Source organism: Protobothrops mucrosquamatus, unplaced genomic scaffold (genome assembly GCF_001527695.2).
Source record: "Protobothrops mucrosquamatus isolate PMUCROS unplaced genomic scaffold, P.Mucros_1.0 scaffold_36, whole genome shotgun sequence".
Classification (NCBI taxonomy): Eukaryota; Metazoa; Chordata; class Lepidosauria; order Squamata; family Viperidae; genus Protobothrops; species Protobothrops mucrosquamatus.
Window position 1 is genome coordinate 544,181 of NW_015386112.1, and position 24,734 is coordinate 568,914.

Here is a 24,734-nt window from a genome sequence, read left to right on the forward strand (position 1 = left end):
TTTTAAAAAGGCCTTTAAATTATGTTATAAACAAAATAACAGCATCAACACCAAAAACATTGTTTAAAGTATTCTTCCTTGCCCATTTCTCTAAAACAGGAAGCTTTAGATAAATAGCACTCATTAGCAACCTCTTGCTGCCAATCAAGTGTAGATCTCTCCTTCCAGTGTTTTTAACTATCCAACAGAGGATTGTTCTAATCAATCTCTGCTGAACATTTTCTGAGAGATCAAATAGATGCCAAGCATTTTTATTGTTGCCTTAGCTTCTTTTTAAGGCCACAAGGATTTAATTTTACTATGTTAAACACAAGGGTATCAAACTTACAATCCTCCATACACTGCCCTTCAAGTCATTTTGTATAGCTTAGTACCATACAAACACACACAACATATGAGCAACAGCTAAAACAGGTGACAGCTTGTGAATTTCATTGAGGTGCTATATAAGTTTTGTACGGAACTCATCACATCAGCCTGTCCCACTTGTTCAGGCAGGGAAGATATGCTACAGACCCTGTCAATCAAAGAATTTTAACTGGCAGGTATAGGAAAAGGGCCTTCTCTGCACTGTGGAACATCTTGCCCTAAGAGGTGAGGAAATTCCCCAATCTCTTGGCCTTCTACAAAGGGCACAAAATGTGGCTGTGTAGCCTTGTAGGGGGGACCCAGAGGCCCATACAATGATGGGACTAGCTGTCCCCCCCCCCCCATGGGAAGCTCACCCCCTGCCTGTATTAACAACTGCTAATCCCATTGTGGAATCTTTTACCTTCTGAAATTTTTATAATGTTGTTTTTATAATTTTAAAACTTCTAATCCTAAATTGTTCTGATTTTAATGTTTGATTTTATTGATTATATTATACACTGTCCACAGTCCCTCTCCAAGGGATATGGGCAGTTAAGAAATATGAAATATAAATAAATAAGAAGACACATCTCTGGACTTAAGCAGATAAGCTGAGGGGCTGCTACCTGCCTAGCTCAATTACCAGATTACTGGATCATATTGGTGCCAGTTGGCTTGCCACTGGAGCAAGGAGCTGTAGCAGTGGCAATTGCAGGAGAAACAGGCATCCCCACTTGCCTTCCTGCCACAGCTTTCTAAATCTTCCCTCTGTCCTTCAAGGCTTCTTTGGGTTCCATGCTCATGAGTCAAGTATAAGTGAATGGCAACTTTGGGAAAGGTGGACAGAAGCAGGAAGTAGCAAAGACAGCATTCCTTAGCTATCCAGATTAACCTGACTGAGAGGGCAGTCTATCTTTTGATGGGAAGGAGGTGGAAACTCATTCCTACCCAACTGGCAGGAAAAAGGATGCACTTCTGGCTACACTCTGCCACTTGGGAAAAGAAGATGCTGAACTCTTCATTGGGCTGTCCCTCCAGGGATCTTCCTTGTCCATTGCTCAAGGCCTGCACCTGAACGGCAGGCCCTAGCACATCACTGGCCTATTTGCTTTCTCAAACTAATTTTACTTCTCCTCCCATATGTCCCAAAATGGTGGTCTAGTGCTGGCAACTTTCACTTGCAACACCCTCAAATTTTAAATGTGATTTGAAGTCCCAAATCTCCATTCTTCTTCTTTATTAACAAATGCAAAACATAAGATGTATGGCACTGTATTTATTTGTTTTAATGAATTTTAATTATTTTTAGCTAACAATCCATTAAAAATTATCTGTACAGGACATTCAAACTTATTAATCCAAACAATACATAAATATGAATTTAACAAACTTCCTTATATTGACTCCAAAACCTCTAAATGGAGTGATATTCATTTTATTGAATAACAAATGGTCTCTCCCAATCTTTCTCACCAACAGCAAATTCAACAGTAACTGAAGGAAAATGAATGGACAGACCAAATGTCCTAGTTTGCTATTGATTGCTCCTCTGGATAAGAATAGAATGGTAATTACAATACAATAAATTATCTCAAAAGATCCATCTTTTGCACTAGGAAAAATATGCAGTATTACCACAAAATAGAGAAAAAAAGAGATCCAGCAAAAAAAGAAATGGGGATAAAAGTAAACTTTTTTTAGTCATAGGAAATTAACACTAGAATTAAAGAAATGCATAAAGAAAAAAAGAAAAAAAAATCCACCCACGCAGATTTCTGTTCATGGGAAAGCCACACAGCAGAACTAATAGTTTGGTATTCTCTTCTACATTTTGTGCAAAAAAGAAATAACAGCCGTAGCACTGTCCTGAAAAATGTAGTTTAACTGGTTCTCCAGCATGTTGAATAAATTGGTAAAAAAAAATAAAAATGAATTTAACTGGTTGTGCAGGAACATGGAAAAAGTTCCCGGAGGCTGTTTTTGAGAAGTACCATATTACCTCTTGTGAGGATTAAACATTCCTAGTACCGATATTAGTACTTATGCAGTAACAATTACAAATTAAAATAAAAACTTGTTCTTTATGATAGTGCAGCTTAATTCACTGTACTGGCCAATGCTCAAGAAAGAAAATATTTTATAATATCAATATGACCAGAAGTATTAAATTGTTTGTTTATTTATTTATGCCACTCATCACGCTGTCAGGGAAATGAACTGTTCTCTAATGAAATTAAAGGAAGATGGGAAAGCTATATTGAAACTATTGAAAAACCTTGTAGAATGACAGGAATATTTGTAGAAGGATGATATATTTAAGAAAGTTATCAAAAAAGAGTAAAGTTAGTCCTCGACTTAACGACCGCAATTGGAATAAGAATTTCCATTATTAAGCAAGGCAGTTGTTCAATGAGTCATGCCCAATTTCACAACTTTTGTCATGGTTGTTAAACAATCACTGCAGTTGTTAAGTGAATCATATGGTCATTAAGCAAAGCTGGCTTCCCCCATTGACTCTGCTTATGGGAAGATGGCTGGGAAGGGAACATATAGCAATCACATAACCCTGGGACGCTGCAACCACTGTAAATACATGCCAGTTGCCAAGCACCTATATTCTGATCACATGACTGTGGGGATGTTGCAACAGTGATAAATGTGAGTTGTAAATCCCTCTTTCGACGGTGTTGTAACTTCGAATGTTGGCTAAAAAAATGTAAGTTGAGGACTAGCTGTAGATGCAGATGAAATGTTCACTGAATTATTTAAATCAGCAGGACTAGAAAAAGTTAAAATCTTAACTGCTCTATATCAACAAATACGATTTACACTTTGGAATAATTACCGTAATATTCTTTTAATAAAGAAAGGAAATGGAACCCACTTCACAGTAGTATTATCTGTTCTATTTTCACTTCTAAAAAACGGCAAGAAAAGAACAAGAAAAGGAAAAAAAATGATGGATCTTATACAATTTTGATCAGGGTATTTTTCTAATAGTTTTAACCGTTCAGTTGTGTCCGACTCTTGGCAACTTTATAGGCAAGTTCTCTTCATACTACCCTATCAAGTACAGCTATGATGAAGGAGTATTTTGTTGTTCGGTTAAAAGGAGAGCAAAGGATTAATTGGCTACTTCCTTTTAAGGAAGGAAACAATAAAAACTCAGATATCTGAAAAAGTTGGTGTTTATTTCCCCTAAAGCACATAGCACATCACCTGCTAAATTATGTTCAGCAGTAGATTAACATTGACAGCATGAATCCTTAAATATATACATAAGTGATCCAGAATATAATAATTCTTATTTTTCTATGAATCACAAGTTTAAGACATTACACATTAAACTGCTGTATTTTTGCCCCCAAAATTGCCAAACTTGCTCAGACTTGTAACATCCCACCAAAGTAGGAGATTAGAAGACATTAAGGAGGACAAAAGAGTGCTTCAAAAGGTGTTACACGTAAGTCAATGATTGTGCAAGCGGAACTGGAAAAACACACAGGAAGGGACTGTGTAAAATCTTCACAACTTTGGAGTTTAGCTAGTCTTCAAATAGCTTTTGCTGTTTATTGGGATGTTAAAAGGTAAAGTCTATTTCAATTAAAACTCAATGACTTCATGAAATGTAATTTAAAATGAGATATGCAAGGGGAGATGTGTATAAACAATAATTAAAAATATGTAAAACTTTGGTACATTATCTAAAAGAGAGCAATAATATTGACTTTATTTAAAATTTAGAGACTGTCTGACTCCCTATGATTCTGAATGGCTAACAATTAAAAACAAAAAGAAAAAGAAATCTTGAGCAGCCTGATACATATACCTCTGTCTATGGAAGGACTATAACTCAGTTTCTTGGTTTCTAGCCTAATACCTTAACCACTACATCACACACACACACAAATCAGCTGGGGCACAACTATCACCCAGCCCAAAGTCTGGGAGAATAACCAGGTAGTTTCTTGAATATCATGAATATGGAGTCATCTGGATTTCTGAGGAGATAGCATTCCAGAACCTACAAAAGAAAAGATCTATTTCTTGGACTGTTTAATTTATGGGACCCAAAGCACACCCACTCTGCTCAATCTCACTTATTTCTTTTCTATTAGGAATGATATAATTATACTGTATATTTATAAATCTCTATAATTTGTTAGTAATGAAAAAACTTTTCTGACAAATTGGAATCCCACAGACAAATCTAAATATGGGAGCAATAATTACTAAACCTTGATCAATGTTTTTCCCCCCTAAAATGTATTGAATGTCAGAAGCTATAGCCTGCTTTAAGAGATGCAGACACTTTATATTATGAAACCTATGTCGGGGTTTTTTTTTTCCAAATGATATGCCAAGACACACTGGCATTATTTCGTACCAATTGCATTGTACAAAATGTTGTTAACAATGATAACAATCAACACTGCATAAAACCTAGAATTACATCGCCTCCAATATGATTATTGCAGTCATCCTCTTTTGAAGGGTGTCACCTATCAGGTGATAGGTCCATATAAATGTAATAATTATACAATGCTGGATGAAAGTACAATTAGTTCACCTCAACAGTGGAAAAGAGCTACCAGCTTTTCTAGGTCAATTTTCCAGGACCAGTTATATCCATTAATGAAGAAAACAAGAAGCATCCTGTCTCTGAGGCTGTGCTCCTGAACTTGCATATCCAGGTACTTTATTCTATTGCCTCCAGTTTAATACAATACCAACTGCACCTGCAGATTTTGCTCTACTTCAGCTACAGCCCAGTTGAGCAGGTCTGCCTAGAAGCTACCACTTCCAGGGAGTGGCTGGCTTTTAATAAGCTCTTAGATGCACTGGGATCATGCCCAGGGGCCAGCATCACTTCCCCAGCTTTCTTCAGATTGACAAACATAAAAAAATAAAACAGATTAACTTTCTTAAAGAAACCTTAGCTAGTCCTTTGCGACCCTGCAGAATCTATTGATTTCCAAGTAGTGATACATTGGTCTCTTTACCAGTCTGCTTCAAATTAATAACATTTTGAAAAGTAAAGATCCATTTCCCAGGGTATTTTCTGTCTTTCTATCTGACATACCTTGTCTTTCTGTCCTGTGTCTTAAGCGCCAGTACAACCAGATGTCGGGATTTCTCCCACTTTTTTTTTTGAAAAACCACCCCTCTGATTCCGGCTCAAAAGGAAACCAAAGTAGAGTATTTTCAGTCTTTCTAAGACATCCTTAATTATGACCTTGCTGACCAGGAGTATTTATTTTAAAATGATGGAATCTAGGACAAATGGCTTCTACAGGGCTCATACAATTAAATATATCATCCGGTGTGGAATTTGTTTTTCATAATCAGCAAAGCAGTCAATCAGTCACACGGCATACTTCATGTCTATGGAGATTCTCAGTCATCCAGGTCATGGTTGTCCCTTGGGAGGAAAATGACTGACTAAAGAAGCTTCTTGGGTTAGAAGCGAAACATCTTCAAGGAAAAACAAAGAAAATCCAGTTGCCTCTTGAAAAAGCACCTTTGGGACATGGCATACTTCATTTCTCCACTCTGTCACCACATGGCTGTTTCCTTCTCGTGCACCACCCAGAAGGGGTAGTCAGACAATTGATTCAATATTGCAATAGGTTTCCTACATGCTAACATCCTGACAGCTATATTTTACACCAACTGCATTTCCAGGTTGCCTTAAGAGATAGTTTAAGTATACATCATAAACAGATAATAGAACCTGCTCTTTACCTTTCATCTGCTTCTAGTTCCTTCAATCTTCTATGTATGCCTTGAAACTCAACTTTTTACCTATGTTTTCACATTTGCATTTATCTTTGCATTCTCATCTGTCTGATCTAGTGCTTGATCTCAAGCTTCTCTGTAATCTTTTTTCCATCTGTAATCTTTTATCCACCTATCTGAAGAAAGGTTTGACATTCAAAAATACTTTAAAATAAAATTATCTAGTCTGAAACACAGGTTCCTTTTTTCAGTCATGATAAATAATAAATTGAAAATGTCACATATTTCAGGGGCAACCTCAGAATCTACAAGGCTTCTAAGATCTAAGTCCAAATACCTAATTTTTTGAAAAAGGATCTGTAGCAGTAAGACAAAGCCCAAGCCCTCAAACCATTTGTTGGAGAATAATAACAACAGGACTAAGAATCTCTCTTAAAACAAGATATCATTAAATTACAACACAAAACTGAGATCCTTTGCTATTTGGTTCTTTCATATAATTGTAATATCAACTGAACAAAAACAAGGTAACTACAGGACAGGTTTTAATAGTTAAAACTGAGCAGAGAGAGTAGCAGTTTGCCTTTCTCTGCCAGGGGAAAAGCATGTGTTTCTTGTTTGATCAGGATGCATCTTTACTGCTTACTTTAGGTATTATAGATACTAGATTTCATTTTGAATACAGTTTTAACTTTTAATTCTTCTGCAGAGAAACACATGCTTCCCTTGTCAAAGAAAGACAAACTACTATTATTCTTTTTAAAGCCATGCTACATAACATTTGTAGTGATTGCTTCCATTCCAGGTAGACACAACAATCACAGAGAGAGAACAAAGTCCATCACCATGAGAATCCTCCTCCTTACAGAAGTTACATCTTAATCTCCATGTTAACTTGATCACCTAAATCAGACATGTCAAACTTGTGACATCACGTGACATCGCATGACATATCTGAGCATTTTCCCCATTGCCAGCAATGGGGTGGGCGCTGTTTCCTTGTGACAAGTCCGGCCCATGGGCCGGCAGTTTGACACCCCTGACCTAAATGTTGTTCACCGTCTCAAATAACATCCACTTCCCACTGCCTTCCATCATCAAGCAATGGTAGGAAGCCCAAGTGGCAGAGTAGCACCTTTCACTGCAGTCTCTACAACAGCCATCATTGTTCATAAGACCCAGCTTTACCTTTCCTCCATTGTTTACCTGTCAAATCCATTCAGGTTGTGCTGTTTTCATTATGATCACAGCAAGAAGAATGGGCACAAGAGACTGGCAACAGCAGGGGATTGTTCTGTCACACACAATACATAGGGAGAGATTCAGGGAGACCTAAAGCAGACAGCCCCTTAAATCTGCCCTTCAAGTTTATTTTTAAAGTAAATATAACTCTAAATGTAGATATTAATCATACCAGGACTGAAGTAATTTTAGAAACTGCCAGGCATTTTTTATTTAAATATGTAATTCCAGTAAATATTGTGCTAAATTGTCTTTCACTACTCTGAGTATAATTTCTGACCATAATCCCATTAGTGAGTCTAATTGTTCTCCCCTTTCCCCTCCGTGTCCTACAGTGAGCCCATGTCATGAGAGTATACTTAAGATATCCTGTTCATTCCTTTGTAAATACAACAGAAAAAAATGAGTAAGGGTCATTAGAATCAGCATCATAAACAAAAGTTTGTTTTCTTTAAAGTACACATACCAAATTCCAGCACATTGCTGAGATGATTATAGATTTGAAAGCTGTAGGCTAGATATGGTGTAATCTGTAAGGGTTGTAGGCTGAAGCTGGTACATCTGAATCATATATCATTATTTCTACTATTAATTACTGAATTCATATCCCTCCTTAAAAAAAGAATAGCACATCACATAAATATTAATAAATAAAATACAGCATTTCATATAATTAAAGATTGATCATATAATAGTTGCAAATATAAATCAAAATATTAATCAAAATGTTCTTTTTATTATTATTATTATTATTATTATTATTATTATATTACAATTATATTATTATTATTATTATTATTATTATTATTATTATTATTATTATTATTATTATTAATTAAATTTATATAGCGCCCTATCTCCCTTGCGGGACTCAGGGCGGTGAACAGGCAATACTAAAAACCATGAATAAATAGTTTCTTAAGTTAAAACTCTGAATTTTAAGCTTTCATCTTGACACACTTTCTCAAAGCAGAGGCAGCAAAGGAAGTAATGTTTCAACCTTGGCACTGACAAAGGAGAAGACTCCTTTCCACTAATATAACATTTGGATCTCTGCAAATATGTGCTTCTTTAGAAGGGCTACTCCTGTAGGCTATAATAGCCTGGCAGGTTGATGATGAGGGGACACCGAAGTCACTCCAACGTTACTAACAGCACTACAGATCTTTCAGTATAGAACTGATGTGACCACAGTACTGTGTACTGATAATCTAGCTACTGCATTGAGTAGCAACTGATTTTTTTAAGATTCTCTTAAAGACAGCCCCATATTGCACATATTGCAATAGCATAGATCCCAATATGCTATTGTAGTTTGATATTATGAATATGATTGTGTAAACATGTTAGCACTGCCACCTGGAACCACCACCACCCTAAAGTAATGCCAGATCAAGAAACACTCCTAGGTGGCAATCTGACAAGAGAAGTGCAAGCCCTTCAGAACAGGTTGAATCTTAATCTCCAAGCCTGATTTTCTACTGATTAACAATGCCTTTGTTCTACCTGCATTTAATTTGATTATGCTCACTCAAATACAGCAGACAATACCAGTTACCTTTTTGGTGTTAGATGATGAAGAGCAACAGAACCTAGCAGTTGTGCCTCTCTACGATTGCATGAATTTGCTTATATTATATAAGACTAAAGAAGTATTTTTACTTCTTTAAATTATAGGGATTTAAATTATAGAACATGTACTGTGTGGGTTTCATCTGTAAGACAGCACAAGGAAATACTAAGTTGAGGCAAGGCTTGAATATGCATCTCACAGGTCCTCAACAGTTTTCTCCACATAAATAATTTAAAGAAAGAAATGGCCTGCAGCACTTTTCTTACTGTTTATGTATCAATCTGAAAAACAAACTAGATTTATCACTATTTGTAGATCTCTTCTTCTGAAAGCATGTACAAAACACAGCCGTCAACCACAATTTAACAATGCATAGACCTGGTGGCTCTCTCCTCATCCCCAGATGTTGGTCTGCAAGCAATCTCATGTCCTTTATAATTTTCTGTAATTATTTATGGTCAAGAGAAGCCAGAGCAGGAATCTAGATTCCTGTAAGTTTCTTTATTATTTCCATTTTAGTCTTCTGAAGAATAGTAGTCATCACTCTAGGATTGAATGATATATTCATTAGAAAACAAACCAAGGACAATTTGAGGTAAATTGCTACTGGGTGTGTAGAAAGCTAAATTGTGGTTAGCGGCAGCTATGTCTGAAAGCAACCCCTATGTAAATAAGGAAAAAATATACAACCTATTTTGTCTTCACTTTAAAATGGAAGGAGTAAAAGGAGCCTGTCTCATTGGCAAGGCCTTCAAGATATCATTTCTTAGTTTAGCATATTGCATTGATAATTTCATAGGTCATGAAAGTTATGAGGCCAGACAGAGAATTAATTCAATTGCCCAATCAACAATATTATTTTCAATTGGAGGGGCATTAAAGTTACTGTCATATTATTGAGCCATAGTCAGGAAGGATTGGCACAATTGCTTAAGCACATCCATTTTTTAAAGCACAATCAGAAGAGTTCTTTTCATGTCAAAGGATTATGTGGGGATTGTAAAAAAATACTGTTAAGAATTATACTTTTTGAAAATATGGAGCAGATTCCTTTTTACATTTAAAAGCATACATTTCCTGGACCACACCCTGGTCACTTCCCATTTGGGTTAAGGTTAAGGTTTGGATTACTGCAATGCACTCTATATGGGGCTGCCCTTGAAGAACATCTAGAAACATCAGTTGGCTCAAAATGCAGCAACCTGCATGTGCAAGTCCATATTTGTACATGTACCATCTCTCTTGAGGTAGCTGAATTAGTTGCCAATTTGCTTCTGGGTGCAAAAAGGTGCTGGTTATCAGCTGTAAAGCACTACATGGGGGTTATCTGATGGACCACCTCTTCCCAATTACAACTACCTGGCCCACCAGAACAGAAAGACAGGGCAAGTTGCAGGTCATAACTATCAAGAAAGTACATCTGGTGAAACCTGGGAAAAAATCCTTCTCTGTGATGTCCCTTGGGAACATCATTCTCCCAGACAAGATTACCCCCACCTTGTTTTTCTGTTTATCAACGGTGACCCCATTTGAAGCTGATCAAATGGCTGTTTGATTTTGTTGCTGCCACCGTGTATAGGGGAAAGTTTAAATTGTGAATTTTTAACTGGATTTTTAATGTTGTACACCACCTGGAATTACTGTGAGTTGCCCAGCTACACAATTTTGTATGTATAAATAAATATCTTTTCAAATTTAATATTCACTTTGGCTCTAGCCTAGCCTTTCCCATAATGTTCCAGATATACAGTAATGGACTACAATACCAATAATTACCAGACAGGATATCATATACCAGTGCTTATGTGGGATGATGGGAAACAAAGAGTCCATTCTATCTAGAGGTCATTATTATGGACAACACTATCACAGAACATTCAGAAAACAAACCACAGAACAGGGGTGTCAAACTGCCGGCCCGCAGGCTGGATGCATCCTAGCGAAATCATGCCCACCCCATTGCCAGCAATGGCAAAAAAGTCGCGATACATCAAATGATGTTGCGAGTTTGACACCCCTGCCATAAAAACTACAATCCTTCCATTTCATGCTTACACTATCAATTTTGTCAAATAATTATCCCTTCAAAAAAAGAAAAAGCATAGTCATATCATTAATTCAATAGAAATAACACTTTGCACATATATTTGAAAATAAAAATCCTTCCTTCCTTCCTCCCTCCCTCCCTCCCTCCCTTAGATAGGTTCCCTGATAGGCTTCCATTAATTAGAAAAAAGACAAAAAGAATTCTCCCTGAAGTTACACCTGCTGCTCTGCTTAATAGAATTGTATTATTAATCTTTGCACTCAAGCAGCATCCTGGCACTAACTCCTAGCCCTAAGAATCAAACTATATTATGCAACTATTTCATCCTTGTCTCCTTAAAGAATTGTTGTACTAAGAAAAGTTCCAGGAATACCCAGTGTGATTAAAAATTGTGACAACAAATGGCCCTCCTATAAAACTGATTTTTTCCCTTTTTGCCAGGCTAAATATTGGTTTATTCACATATACAATAACACACAGTAATAGTACAATTGTCACACAATATGCTTAGCGACCATTAAAGAAAAAATTAACTTAATCAATGTCCTGCTGAAATGACTTGGTTCCACTTACAACCTTATAGCTGCTAACTGCTGACAAGCTTTGGCAGGTTTCTACAGCACACAGTCTTGCCGTTTCTGGACAGAAGTTATCATAAGGACAAACGTAGGGGGGAGGTGGAGGTGGAAGCCAAGTATACAGAATACAAGTATTCTCGCTGAAAAGACCAGGATAAGAAAATGCAAACAGAGTCATGTCTTGGGTTGCAGCCTGCAATGATCATTTGGTCTTAGTTATGAACTCCCTGTTACTCAGAAATGATTTCAAAGATTTTAAACTGAGAAACATGCCTGTGTCATGTTCCATTCCCCTTGACAGGAGGTTATTTACTCAGAGTATAACACAAATACTGCTTGTTGAAGGCAACAGACATGACAAAAGTTCTGCTCGATAGCTCAAATGCTGAGGTAACATCAAATGAAAGCAGTAGATGGAAACACATGAACTGTAGCTTCAGGCTGAAGTAATATCAGGTGCATCTCTACACCCTCAGGGCTTAACTCCTACACTTTTAAGTCCCTCCCATTGAAACAGCCTCCTTCAGTTTCACTTAATCAGGCAGTGAACAGGTACTTCTCTCTCAACACTGACAGCAACAGTTTAATAGTTCGAACAACTTGGATCCGAGTTCCCAAACTCACAGGTAAGTTAGCTTTCAATCACTGAACTATTTACAAAATGATTTAAAAGAAAAGACAAGCAGCTAAGTAAAGCATGTTAGTTAAGTGTTATTCCTTAGCATGTTCTGCCTTTCTGGCAAGACACGGTTTTTCCAGTACAGGTGCATTATTCTTAAAAGCAGACTTATGATACAATATGTAATTTGTTATTTAAATCTGTACAAAACATTGTCTATTTACTATATTATTTTGTCCAATCTAAAGTGCTATTAGTTATTTTTAAGCTGAATTCATTAATTTCCAGTGTAAAATAAACTTTTAAAATTCCCTCATTTAACACATTCAAGTGAATTATTCCGACCTGCTTGAATATTTAAATTAAGAAGCCAGGTTTTCTGATGTACTCAGATGAGTATAGTATCAGTTGCTCTGACAGTCATAATTAAGACTTTGTTAAGAAAAGTGTGTGTGTAAAATATGTGAGAGAAGAGTATATTGCATTGCTAATCTACTTTGAAAAATAAATAAATGAATGAATACCTATTGTGATTAGTATAAAATGGGCTTAAGTTGCTTTAAAAATGGAGAACCAAATAATTCCTGTGCTTGGAATGTATAAATGTAAAATCCTTTTTCGTTATAGTTCATACTGACTTCTACAGAATTTATCCTTTTGCTCATTTTATATCCATCATCAAGGATGCAATTTTTTATTTTTATTTTTTTATAAAATCACTCATTTTAGTTTTAAACATTAGCAATCCAGAAGGGTGGAGTAATTAATCACTGGAAAATCTGGACTGGAATAAAACTCAGAAATCTCATTCTTGCAAAATGCTGGATAGGTGACAGTGGCATGATTTTAAGTTATGCAATAATGCCACATCACAATATTTTAATCATAGCATGCCCTTCTAAATGCTCCACCTCAACAAAGACTCGTCACCTAGATCAATATCACAAAAAAGAATGCTGCAACAGCAGCAGACCATATGCATAATGTTCCTTAAAAATGGTTGCTTAGCCAGCTGTAACTATGATATATTAAGCAAGATCATTACACCAATGTGCTATAAAGAATATTTTGAAACAGCACTTTTGAATATTTAAAAAAATAAAATACTTTATATTGGGAAAATGTTATTATTTTTTAGTGCTGAATTCAAAATATTTATATAGGCAATAATAAAGGCTAACAGAAATTAATATAGCTTTTGTCTTTTTAAAAGATGTATATACTGCCAAACAAGACTTCAATTTTTCTCCTAAATCTATAAAGGCTTATCCTTTCACAAGCATGACCACTGCCAGTTTAATCTGAAAAAAAGTGCTGGAATCAGAAAATATATGTCTACATATGTCTAACTGGCACTAGCACTATTTCAGTTTAGATAGTTTTGTTTCACAAAAATAGCAGTATGTATTTCATTTTAACTCAATTAATTTCATCTTCAAGTAATATTCCTTTTTTTAAAGCTAGGAATGGCAATTAATGATTTTATATACCAAGCATAATTCAGATTTATCACTAGCCCATTCCTATTTTTACTTCACTATACTTAAATCATCCATGTTCATTCCAAATATATAATGGAATCCTTAAGACTACAATTCTATATTTATTCACAGGAGAATAAATTCAATAGAATACATATTATTATTTACATAGATTTTTGCTATAAAGATTATTTTGCACCCAATGTTTGCATTTCTCTATTTGAAATAACTAAAGAGGCTGATTATTTCAAAAGAGTTTTATTATTAAGTTATCTGTTATTGGAAAGATATATCTCTCATAAATATGCAAATTCCCATACACATGATAATTAAGTATAGAAATTCCAAGTTTGCTTTAAGTGTGCAATAAATTAATAGAAATTTAGTTTTAGCAAGGAAACACATACTGCTTATTTTTATTTCCTTTTTTGTTCTTCAAGAACTAACGGTGCATACTAAGCAATCTTTTATTGTATTTCAGTATATTCTTATTTCAGAATACAAATTCAAACTGCTATTGGCTTTGTAAATCTTGGGGGACAGTTTGTTGTGGCAACAGTAACTTGAAGTATTATTTGCACAGAGGCTTATAAATTAGTACAAAGGTTAGAAAGAATCTGGTAGCACCTTTTCAGACTAACAAATTTTATTGAAAGGAATAAGTTTTTGTGAATTGAAATATCACATCATCGGATATTATTTAATTAATAAAATATGTTAGTCTGAAAACTTGTTATCAGACTTCTGCGCTACAATAGTCTAACATAGCTTTCTTCACACAAAGCTAGCACAAAGAGGTACATTAGGTATAAGTTGAAGTTATCAAATCTTTCACTTTGGTTATTATCTAAATTTAAAATTGCATTGTTTAAGCATATTTTGCCACTTTATGATGGGTATTTATTTTCTATTAATATTGTCCAAATAAATTAGTGTGCACATAGAAATTAATTCAAACAACTATGTCAGAAAGCTAATATAATAACATTCACTTGCTATTTAATTATTTTCCAAACTGCAAAACTATTTTATATAGTTTCTGTAGCTGGGATCCAAAAAGTCCCATAGTAGGGCTTACAATTTTCAAATAGCCCCTATATTTAATAGCACTTGCTTGAAGCCTTCTAAATTTGGAAATAACAGCTGAAAAAAGCCCCACCAAATTCTTCTAAGCATCCTTTACATTCTAACCTGTATCAGAAGAAAATAAAAATTCCTTTTTTATCTTTTATGGAAAAGTGTTTCTAGAAATATCAATAATAAACCAGTAAATAGTGAACTAAAGGGAAGCAAAATTCATTTAGAATACACTTTTATATTGTAAATTGATATATACCTTTATATTGTAACTAATAGAAAAACAGCAAGTTTAAAAGTAATAGGAGAGAATCAAGTGAGATTGTAAAAATTAAAAAAAGTATGGCATGAATGTTCACTCACAGGTATGAATTTAAAAATCCAGGAAGACCCACATAAAATTTTATTGACATATATTTGTTTTTAAGGAATGACAAATTTTATAGTTTAATTTGTAATCACATTTATAATATTTTTACATTGAAAATATTAGATACTCTGCATTTACTTTAGTTTGTAGTTTAAACATGAATAGGAAAAAAGTTTTGAAGAAATTGTAAAGCCATCACTTCCCTGTATTACTGTAGTTTCGGGTAACAGATACAGTATGTGGTTTTGCAACAGTCATCATTTTGATAATAGTGCTTACAGTTCATGATGAAATCATCACTTTTTAGATCTCTGCCATAACACATCTATAAAATCATGAGAACATGACTCTGAGAGATTCTCACGCCTTCAGAATCAGCACACATAATGGAACAAGTTAATACAAGCCCGTCTGACTTATCTGCAGAGCAAATCACCAGCCTGTATTAAAAGTATCCATTTGTTTTATTTCTAAGAGAAAGCAAGCAGTAGATTATGTCTCTATAAATCAATGGATGCTGGACTCTTATTTTTTGTACCTTAGAGACCAGCCATGTTACACAACAGTGAGTTCATTAGTAACATAATTAGAAACCAAGAAAGAAACTGCAACAAGATGTCATTCAATAACTTAGCATTCAATAACTTAACATCAGACTCGCTGTGGGATGTTGCAAAGTATGCATACTAGCCAGTCCTTAAATATTTGCTTAGGCTGCTTAAAAAGCTCGTTTGCTGTCTAGTAGAGCTGGGTCAGCTCTCCAGGATGGAGTCAATCCCACTCCACCCTACTTCTCCCTAGCATGGAATCTCTTCCTCTTTCCCTAACTGGCTCAACTGGATTATGCTTAAGCTTCTACTTTTGTTACCAGGACCTGCCTTCTCTTCACATAGTCTCAATCCACCTACAGTTCCCTCTCCCTCTGCTTTCATCTTTTTCTCTGTCACATCCTGAGTGGATAGTCTTCCCGTGCTGCTTGTAAGAGTTTTCTTTAATTAATTCAACCAGAATTTCAGGTAGGAGACACCCCTGAACCTCAGGTCAGTTAATTAGGGTGCTACTCCAGACTTAGGTGCTTCCCCTTAGGGCAATCTTGTTTATAAAACCTAAGATTCTTCTAAATTAGCTTCACTTTTCTCATACTTGTAATTCATTTCGAATCAAGGGCAAACTCATACAGTTAAGTTTGAGTATGGCACCAAGTTATTCAGGATGGTGAGAGCCACAGCAAATGATGAAGAACTTTTACAGTAAGGAATATGTGGCAAAAAGGGCAAAGAGATTCGGTATTCACACTAAAGGGCAGAATTATCACTTCACATATAAATGTCTGTATCTTCTCTTATAGAGCTATATCTTGCCCAGGAAAGATATTTTAGAACTTTGGTGATAACTCACTAAAATATAAATGCAAGATATATCAGAAAGGGGAAATAAAGAATCAATTCTACATTGTAGAACATTGGCCTCCAACCTTTTGGGCACCAGGGTTTTTCCGTGGACCGGAGGGGACGTGCTTTCATGTACTGCCTGCATCCCGTGGATAGGGCTTTGCTTGTTTACACGGCCCAGTTTCTGGCATACTGTGGACCAGTGTCTGGCATGCTACATGGATGGGGGTTTGGGGAATATCTTCCAATATTGGAATAAGTTATAAAAATTATAAGCTATTTCTGAAATATCATTACATAAATCTACAGGATAATTTTTGAAATACCTTATAAAAACAAATGTGGTGTTAGATACGGTAAAGCAGCTACAATTTTCTAAGGAATAATGTACCCTCTCTACAAAGAAAAAAATAAAATATTTGGAATTATAAATTTAGAAAAAAAGGAACATAATAGACTTGCATGTGATTTGAGAAAAAATAGAAGTTTTTTTTCATAATACCAGCAGCTTAGTCATACAATGAAACTAATAAATACTATAGTCAGAAACAACAAAATGCAATGTTTAGAATTTATTAATTTTATAGCTTAGCTTACCATGTCACATCGGAAAAAGATGGCTAATAATAAAATATAAAACAATTATTTATATGTATGTATGTATGTATGTATGTATGTATGTATGTATGTATGTATGTATGTATGTATATATATAAAATGAATAGTTCAAATGAAGCAAGTAAATAAAATAAATAAATTATACCACCCACTTAAAATCTATTTCAGCTACTGGGCCAACTAAAGGACCAAAAGCATACATCCTTTTCACATTCCCACCATAGATAACTGTGATGATGATGATAATGATACAAAAAAAAGTCTTAAGCTTTTAAAAAATACAGGTAGACCTTTATAATGAATTTGGTTTCTTACACCAAATGATATTCAGAATTACAGATTATACCCAGAATTTTAAATTATGCTTGAAAATCTTAAAACTATTTTAATATTTATATTGTATACTACTTGTAACCAGATCTAGTCAATAAACTAACTGCAGTATTTTGGAGCTGAAGTTTTCATTTTTCCAAGCGACCAGGAAAGAGTGCAATCTGATTGAAATAGAATTAGATTTAACATTTTTTGAGAAAATAGATGGTTGACCTTATTTGTATCAATATAACTTCTAGCAATGAACAACAGGCACAAAGGTTTGGAGATGAACCCTAGAGTACTAAATTGTAGACCTCTGTTTTCTAAGAGTGTAGCACCACTGTGATGGGCTGATTCATTGTGTTCTACCACCTTTGTCTTATGTGAATAAGTTTTCATTTGTTTTCCTTTTGCCATTTCTTTCTCTGCATTGAGGATAAAAAGAAATAAAGAGTTGAGAAATACTAGAAAAATGGTGATATATTACTCCACACTACACAGATTATATGTCACTAATGTGGCTTTTGAAAAGCAAATAGACATACTCAGGAAAAGTTCAGTAAATGGCTATTAAACAAGACATCTAAATGTCATTCCACTCAAAGATAGTATACTGGGGATAATCTTCATCCTAATGACCTACTTATGCCCTTCTCAAAAGACTCTATTTTCCCACAGGGTTGTTCAGTTTTGTTCAGTTTCAGCTGCTTTCCTGAATATTTTCATTTTTATCCCAGAACGTTTGGCCATAGCATAAATACCATGTCATTTTCAAGATGTAAATCTTCCAGAACAGAAAACGATCCATAGTATTCAGGTATATTCCAGAGAACAATGGAAAATTCAGAGCCAGGATAATGTAGAAACAGAGAGATTCAAGTTCAAGCCCACTCTCAGCCATAGAAACTCAATGAGTGACTTTGGGCCAGTCACTTTCTCCCAGCCCAAACTAACCAACAGTTGTTGCTGTGAAGAAAAAAAAAGTGGAAATGCTATGTATTCAGCTTCGGCTCAGGAGGAAAGGTGGAATAGTTACATAATGAATATATTCTAAATAAATAAATGACAGAATGTCTCAGGCCCAGAAGACAGAGATGTGCATATCCTTGATCCTTATAAAAAGGACACTAATATTTCTAACACTAATTTTTGTATTACAGTTTCCTGTTTGCAAGCGCTGTTATTTCCTGACACTTCCAAAACTGGCTTCATATCAAATCTTTTGGAAAGCTCTTTTTTGAGCTGGAAGAAACAGTAAAAAGCACAAATTAATTTTAAACGAACTAAAGCTCTGTTAACTAATTGTCACAAGGACAATCCTAAACATAACATCAGAATAGAAGATGAGCCTCCTCAAAGAACGTAAACCAAAAAAACCTCATTATATCCCCAGACCCCCAGGAAAACCATTTAAATACAAGTGCTTTCAGTGCCCCTTTACCTGCAATGAGAAATCACATCTTTTTAACCATATGAAGTATGGGCTGTGCAAAAACTCCATTACACTAGTGACAGAACAAGATCGTGTTATCAAATGTTCAAAGTCAAATTCTTTGGAGATTAAGCAGATCACTCAGGCAGACTCTGCAGCCAAACCAACTTCTTCCAAGGCCCTCTCAAATTTTGATTCTAAACCTCAATATGCATTTGCCAAAGATGACTCCAAGGAAAATATGGAAATTCAAAACCAAGTGACAAATATATCAATGCATGGATCAAAATCACCTACTGAAAAGGAACTAACTCTTATTTGTAACGAAGAAGAAAGTACAATCAATATGCAGTCTGCTCTTGAAGGCATTGTAAGACCTTCTGCATTTGTTCCAGTGGGAGAGCATCGGCACAATAAGGACAATAATGATATGTCTCAATTAAGTTCTCTTTCCGATTCTAATAAAAGCCCTTCTTTTCCAACAAAGTCAGCCTTTCATGCTCCAAACAATCTATGGAAAACAGGTGGTACAATTATTACTCCAGAGTTTAGTCATAAAATTACACCTGCAAAAGGCTTCACTTCCATTCCATCTTATGTACAACCCATGATTCCAGAATATTCACCTTCATTGTATGAACATGGATTAGCTATCTATGCACCTTACTTCCTATCAGGAAACTCTCATGAATGTGAAAGTTCAGTGCTGTCTGTCTACAGCTCCCAAGATCAAAGACATTTTCTTCCTCATCCAGGACCACTTCCTAAACCCATCAATCCAGCAACATATGAACACTACCGCTTATTCCAGCCATATCGCCCAAATCTTTCAGTGCCATATGGATTTTGTAGACCATCAGAATCAGCATTTTACAGGCTACCACATGTTGCAGATATTAACAGAGACACAAATTCTCATTTAATGGAGGAAACAACCTTGCTATATCCTCATTCTTCAAGTCCAGCCAGGTTATCATCACAAAATTCTCATAAAAAAACAGATGACCACGAAAAGGAAATTCCTATGCTGCATAACAAAGGTCATTCTAAAGAAGATCAAAATGAAAGAGAAAATGCCAAAATGAGTCCTCGTGCTGGAAGTGCGGCAACTGGATCCCCAGGAAGACCCAGCCCAACAAATTTCACTCAAACTAGCCATGGTTGCGAAGGCCTATTTGATCTTTCTAATAAGTCATCTTCAGTTATTAACAAATGTGATCAAGCTGAAGAAAGTTTTACAGCATTTAGACCTGTGAGGAAAAGTACAGACCAATCTCCTCCGCCTATATCAAAGGAAGACAAAGGAAATACTCCTAAAAGGTAAAATGTCAAATGCTCTTTTAAAGCCTTTTTTTCCTGCTAAAGTCTATGGTGAAAGCAAACATGCCCTCAAGATACATTACATAGGGCCTCCTAGGACATATTTCATTACTTGTCAAACTGGAAAACACAGGGCAAGTAGGAAATACATGGGCTGCAACTATATATAGTTAGAAAAGTTTATTTTAAAAGGGGGAGGGAATATTCTTGCAAGGGTTACATACCAGTGAGCAAGAGCAGGGCTATCTTAATTCAAACTTTTTTCCTCTTAAGTTCATCACTACCTCTTTTTTGGTAGGCTCTGGTCTAATGATTTGCTGTTCTGAGTGCTGAATGAGGAAAAAGACATTTCTCTTCTCCCTATCCAATGAAGAAACAGACTGAGGATAGCAGGGGTTTTGGAGGGAGAATGGGGAGGAATGCAGTCAATGGACTTTTACTTTTGCCTTTCAAAGAAATGTCTCACTACAATTTATTTCTATATTATGTTTTGTTATTGTGCTATTATCCTAAATTAAATTAAATATCAAGGGAATGGGATATGTATGGCAAATAACAGGGTAACACATGAAAGTTAGTAGGAATTATAGTAAATAATCTTTCTTTTATTTTATTATTTGTTTACAGCCTAGCCTTATGCATATTTACAGAGATATAAGCACTATATAGTGAATCAAATGTTTAAGCATGCACAGGATTGCTAACTTAAATGCTGCTATTTGTACAGTTATTTATACAAACAATGCCATTTACTATATTTATGCTATAGTTATTCACCATTTTTTTACTGTTGGCAGTGTGTGAGAACAAAATTATATAAAGATAGTAATATGATGCAAACCCAAGCAATATAAACAAACACCAGAAGAACTTATGGAACAACATAACATTTTGATTAAACATACCAATAAAATTAGGATTAAGCATTAAATATTTTGTTTCATGAAAGCAGATTGTAGACCAGCCTTTTTCAAGCTTTTTATTCCAGAGAAACACTTGAAATTACTTTTAGGTCTCAGGGGAACCCCTGCATAAAAATTCACAAAAAATACAAAAGCTTCCCAATTCAATTCACTTTTAACCTACACAATCCATATCTATATAACATTTACGGCAGCAAACCAGCAGGTTGGCAAGCAACTCATGGTGCATAAAAATTCTTACCACTCTGAGAACTAATACTGTATGCCATGCAAATTATGAGAGGGAGGGAGGGAGGGAGGGAGGGAGAGGAGAGAGAGAGAGAGAGAGAGAGAGAGAGAGAGAGGGGGGGGGGGGAGAGAGAGAGAGAGAGAGAGAGAGAGAGAGAGAGAGAGAGAGAGAGAGAGAGAGAGAGAGAGAGAGAGAGAGAGATTTACAACAGGCGGTATATAACAGTTCATAATTTTCTTTTATGTAATTATCTTAATATGAAAATAAACCAAAATGTATGAATTGCTCACAGGTCACCTGAGATTTAAAACTATGTCTTCCACATGTAAAAATATTAACGAGATAAACAAATGCATTTGCAATGGTGTGGGTATCTCTGTGTAACAATGATAGAATTTTACTAATTGGTTCTATATACAACCAATTTGTTTCATTTCTAATTCAAAATATCTACCCCATTTAGGTATTTTGCCTAATTACACAATAAAATTTTCCATTTTTCCTCTCAGTAGTGACATCGCTAATGAAAAGGAAAATGTACAGCATGGAAATGACAGTAATGAAGATCCTTTGTCCAGTTCCGAAGACGATTCAGGGATAACACCGCTTAATCTTTCCAAGAAACCAGATGCAAACTTAGTTGATACACATACGTATTCAAGCACTGTCCAAATAGAAAACCAGAACTGCATGGAACTGCAGGAAATGCCTTTGAACCTTTCAGTGAAGGACAACTGTCATGTAAACTTATGTCTCCAGAACTCATATGAAACTAAAGATCATAACCTTCAAAAGGCTGAAACTAAAGATTTGGGGATAGAAATATGTAACCCTAAGAATCAAACAGACAAAAGTTTCTTCAATAAGTCTCTTACTGTGATGCCTATAAAAGAAGAGCAGGAACCAAGGACAATTGAGAGTTGTGATGAGCAGAAACAAACTGCAGCCGTTGCTCTCTGTCAATTAGCTTCCTACAGTCCAAGTACAATTCCAAAAGAGAGCGCAGAGAAAAATAAGCAAGAGAACAATTCTCAGTATGCAGATTCCATTGCTGAACCATCAGAAACCCAGAATAATCATTGTAAAAAAACAAAAGGACAAAAAAGGACCAATCACAGAGAAGCAATAAAAGTACAAGGAACCAAAAGAGTAAGAACAAATGAATGTAGTCGAGTGTTCACTTTGAGAAAGAGAACAAGGATAACATAATATTGTTCCACCAAATACGCAGTATAGCTCATATGTACACTATCCAACAGTACCAATTTTTTTCAGTACTAATTTTTATTTTTACTTTGCAGATTCTTTATTCTATTCAATTGAACTGTGTAAATATTAAAATCTCTTGTATATACATTTTAAAGTAACTAAAATGTCTCATAGTTATATCTTTTTTAAGTGAACATTTAAATGTAAAACTGAAGCTAAATGATAATTTCTTAAATGCACTATTGTAGAAACATGTTTCTTAAATGCACTGCTGGGAAAACAATTTATTCCAAAAATAGAGCTTCTAGAAGCACATTCTGGATATAAGAGTGTTCTATTGTGTCTCTGACTAATTTCATTTTCAAATCTTTTTGTTTTATGTTTTTTGTTGTCCAATGTATTTTTGCTGTTTTATCAACATTCTAAGGATGAAAATTTCCAGTTGCTTAAGCTTAGTGTTATTGAATTCTCATTGATAATATATTAGAGCACTCATATTAAACCTTTTTAAATTACAGTTTGGTATTGTGTTTTTCCCAAGTCGAATGGTCCAAAATAAAAATGTTATGGTCTAAATTTTAGATCCTAAATTAATCAAATTAATTAAACTTTAGTACTTATACAAAGTAGAAGTCCTACACAAATAGCTTACATGTTTGATAAACTGCAACTTCAGGTCCCAAGTACTAAGAGAAATGCAAATCAAGAAATTATTTATTTCAATTCATATTAGAAGGAATCCCATGTTGTGAATTCTATATTTTGCATCCATCAGTTTGCAGCACTAAATAAATTGTATACTATAGGTATTAATGAACGTTTCATAGTCGTTAGTAATGATTTTCCATTTTACATGTTAATTTTTCCTCTTTTTACAATAAAATTTGTATATTGTAGCAAAAAATAGCTTGCAAAGAAACAAACCATAAAGGGTACAGATAAATCTTAAGTATCATTATGTATATTCCTCAGAAAATTACAACTTAATGTATCTTTGTAAGTATCAGTTGTAACAATGTTTAGCTGGGGAGAAATACAGATCACTCTATTTCTGATTCATGCCAATGTTGCATTTGTTTGATATTTATTCCATTTCTGGTGTAAAACTACATTTTTTAAAAAATGCACAAAAATCAAATATGTATCCTAAAATCTGTATTTAAATGTTATTTATGTACATATGCTGAATATTTTCCAGCAAAATATATCTTTCTAAGTGTAATTTACTGAAGTATATGCATTTTTAGTATATTTCATCCTAAAATATATCTTTCTTTCTTATTATATGTTTACCATCAAAATTGCAAAATTCAAAGAAGTCTTTGGAAGTGTAAGTCATAACAGTTCATTTTTCCTTTGATCAGAATTGAAGAAAAGTCACATTGTTCAAGAATCCCTGTACTTATATAGGTTACAAATGAAATGTATAAATAGTATGACCATTATCCAGAGGTATTAAAATGTCAAGCCTTTAGAGAACTGGCCATGTATGATAAGTGATTAATGAACATTGTATAGGCAGTTCTTATTTAATGATGATATTTGGGACTGACGACTCCTTCATTAAGTGATATAGTCATAAAGCATAATGTCACATGACCAGACCAACCTTCTACAGCAGGCATGTCAAACTTGTGACGTCACATGACGTCGTGCAACGTATCGGGCCGGTTTTGCCATTGCCGGCAATGGGGTGGGCGCGGCTTCCATGTGACGCGTCCGGCCGCGGCTTCCATGTGACGCATCCAGCCCACGGGCCGGCAGTTTGATACCCCTGTTCTACAGGATTGCCAGTTGAAGTTGTTAAGTGAATCTCACAGTCCTTAAACGTGACATCTTCTGATCACCTTCTGAAACCTTCTGCTAGCTTCCCCATTAACTATGCTGCTTGTAAGCCAGCAGTGAAGGTTGCAAATAGCGATCACAGACAACAGAACACCTTGATATCCTAATTGCTAAGCACCCAAATCACGATCACTTGACTGCACAGAGACTTCAATGATCATAATTTCAAGGACTGGGTGTAAGTCTTCTTGTAAGTCAACTTTGAACAGTCATTAACTAAGGCCTACCTGTAACAGGAATAACTCTGAGGAAATTAGGGCAGTTTGATTTAAACAAATTGTCAGCAACCAAGATTGTGCTAGACAAGCTATGGGAAAATGTGGATTCAAATCCTTTTTGGGGGACTTCTTTGGTTATGAGGACTGGCATTTGTAC

At 35.1% G+C, this 24,734-nt stretch overlaps 2 protein-coding genes across 2 annotated transcripts in view; one reads left to right on the plus strand and one right to left on the minus strand.

Annotated features, from left to right (window-relative positions):
• Window positions 1-24,734, minus strand: part of TBCD (tubulin folding cofactor D) — a 152,298-nt gene that overhangs the window by 83,377 nt on the left and 44,187 nt on the right. The gene's annotated exons all lie outside the window — the stretch shown is intronic.
• ZNF750 (zinc finger protein 750) lies at window positions 12,040-23,984 on the plus strand. Its single transcript, XM_015810204.1, has 3 exons — window positions 12,040-12,156; window positions 18,562-20,153; window positions 21,815-23,984. Exons 2-3 carry the CDS (start codon window positions 18,745-18,747, stop codon window positions 22,512-22,514), a joined length of 2,109 nt encoding a protein of 702 aa, XP_015665690.1. The 5' UTR covers window positions 12,040-12,156; window positions 18,562-18,744; the 3' UTR covers window positions 22,515-23,984.

Bases quoted from the DNA above. Each gene is read 5' to 3' on its own strand.
- ZNF750 (XM_015810204.1), top strand. From the start codon at position 18,745: ATGAGCCTCCTCAAAGAACGTAAACCAAAAAAACCTCATTATATCCCC. The intron at 20,154-21,814 runs GTAAAATGTCAA...TTTTCCTCTCAG, and splicing joins AAAGGAAATACTCCTAAAAG to TAGTGACATCGCTAATGAAA.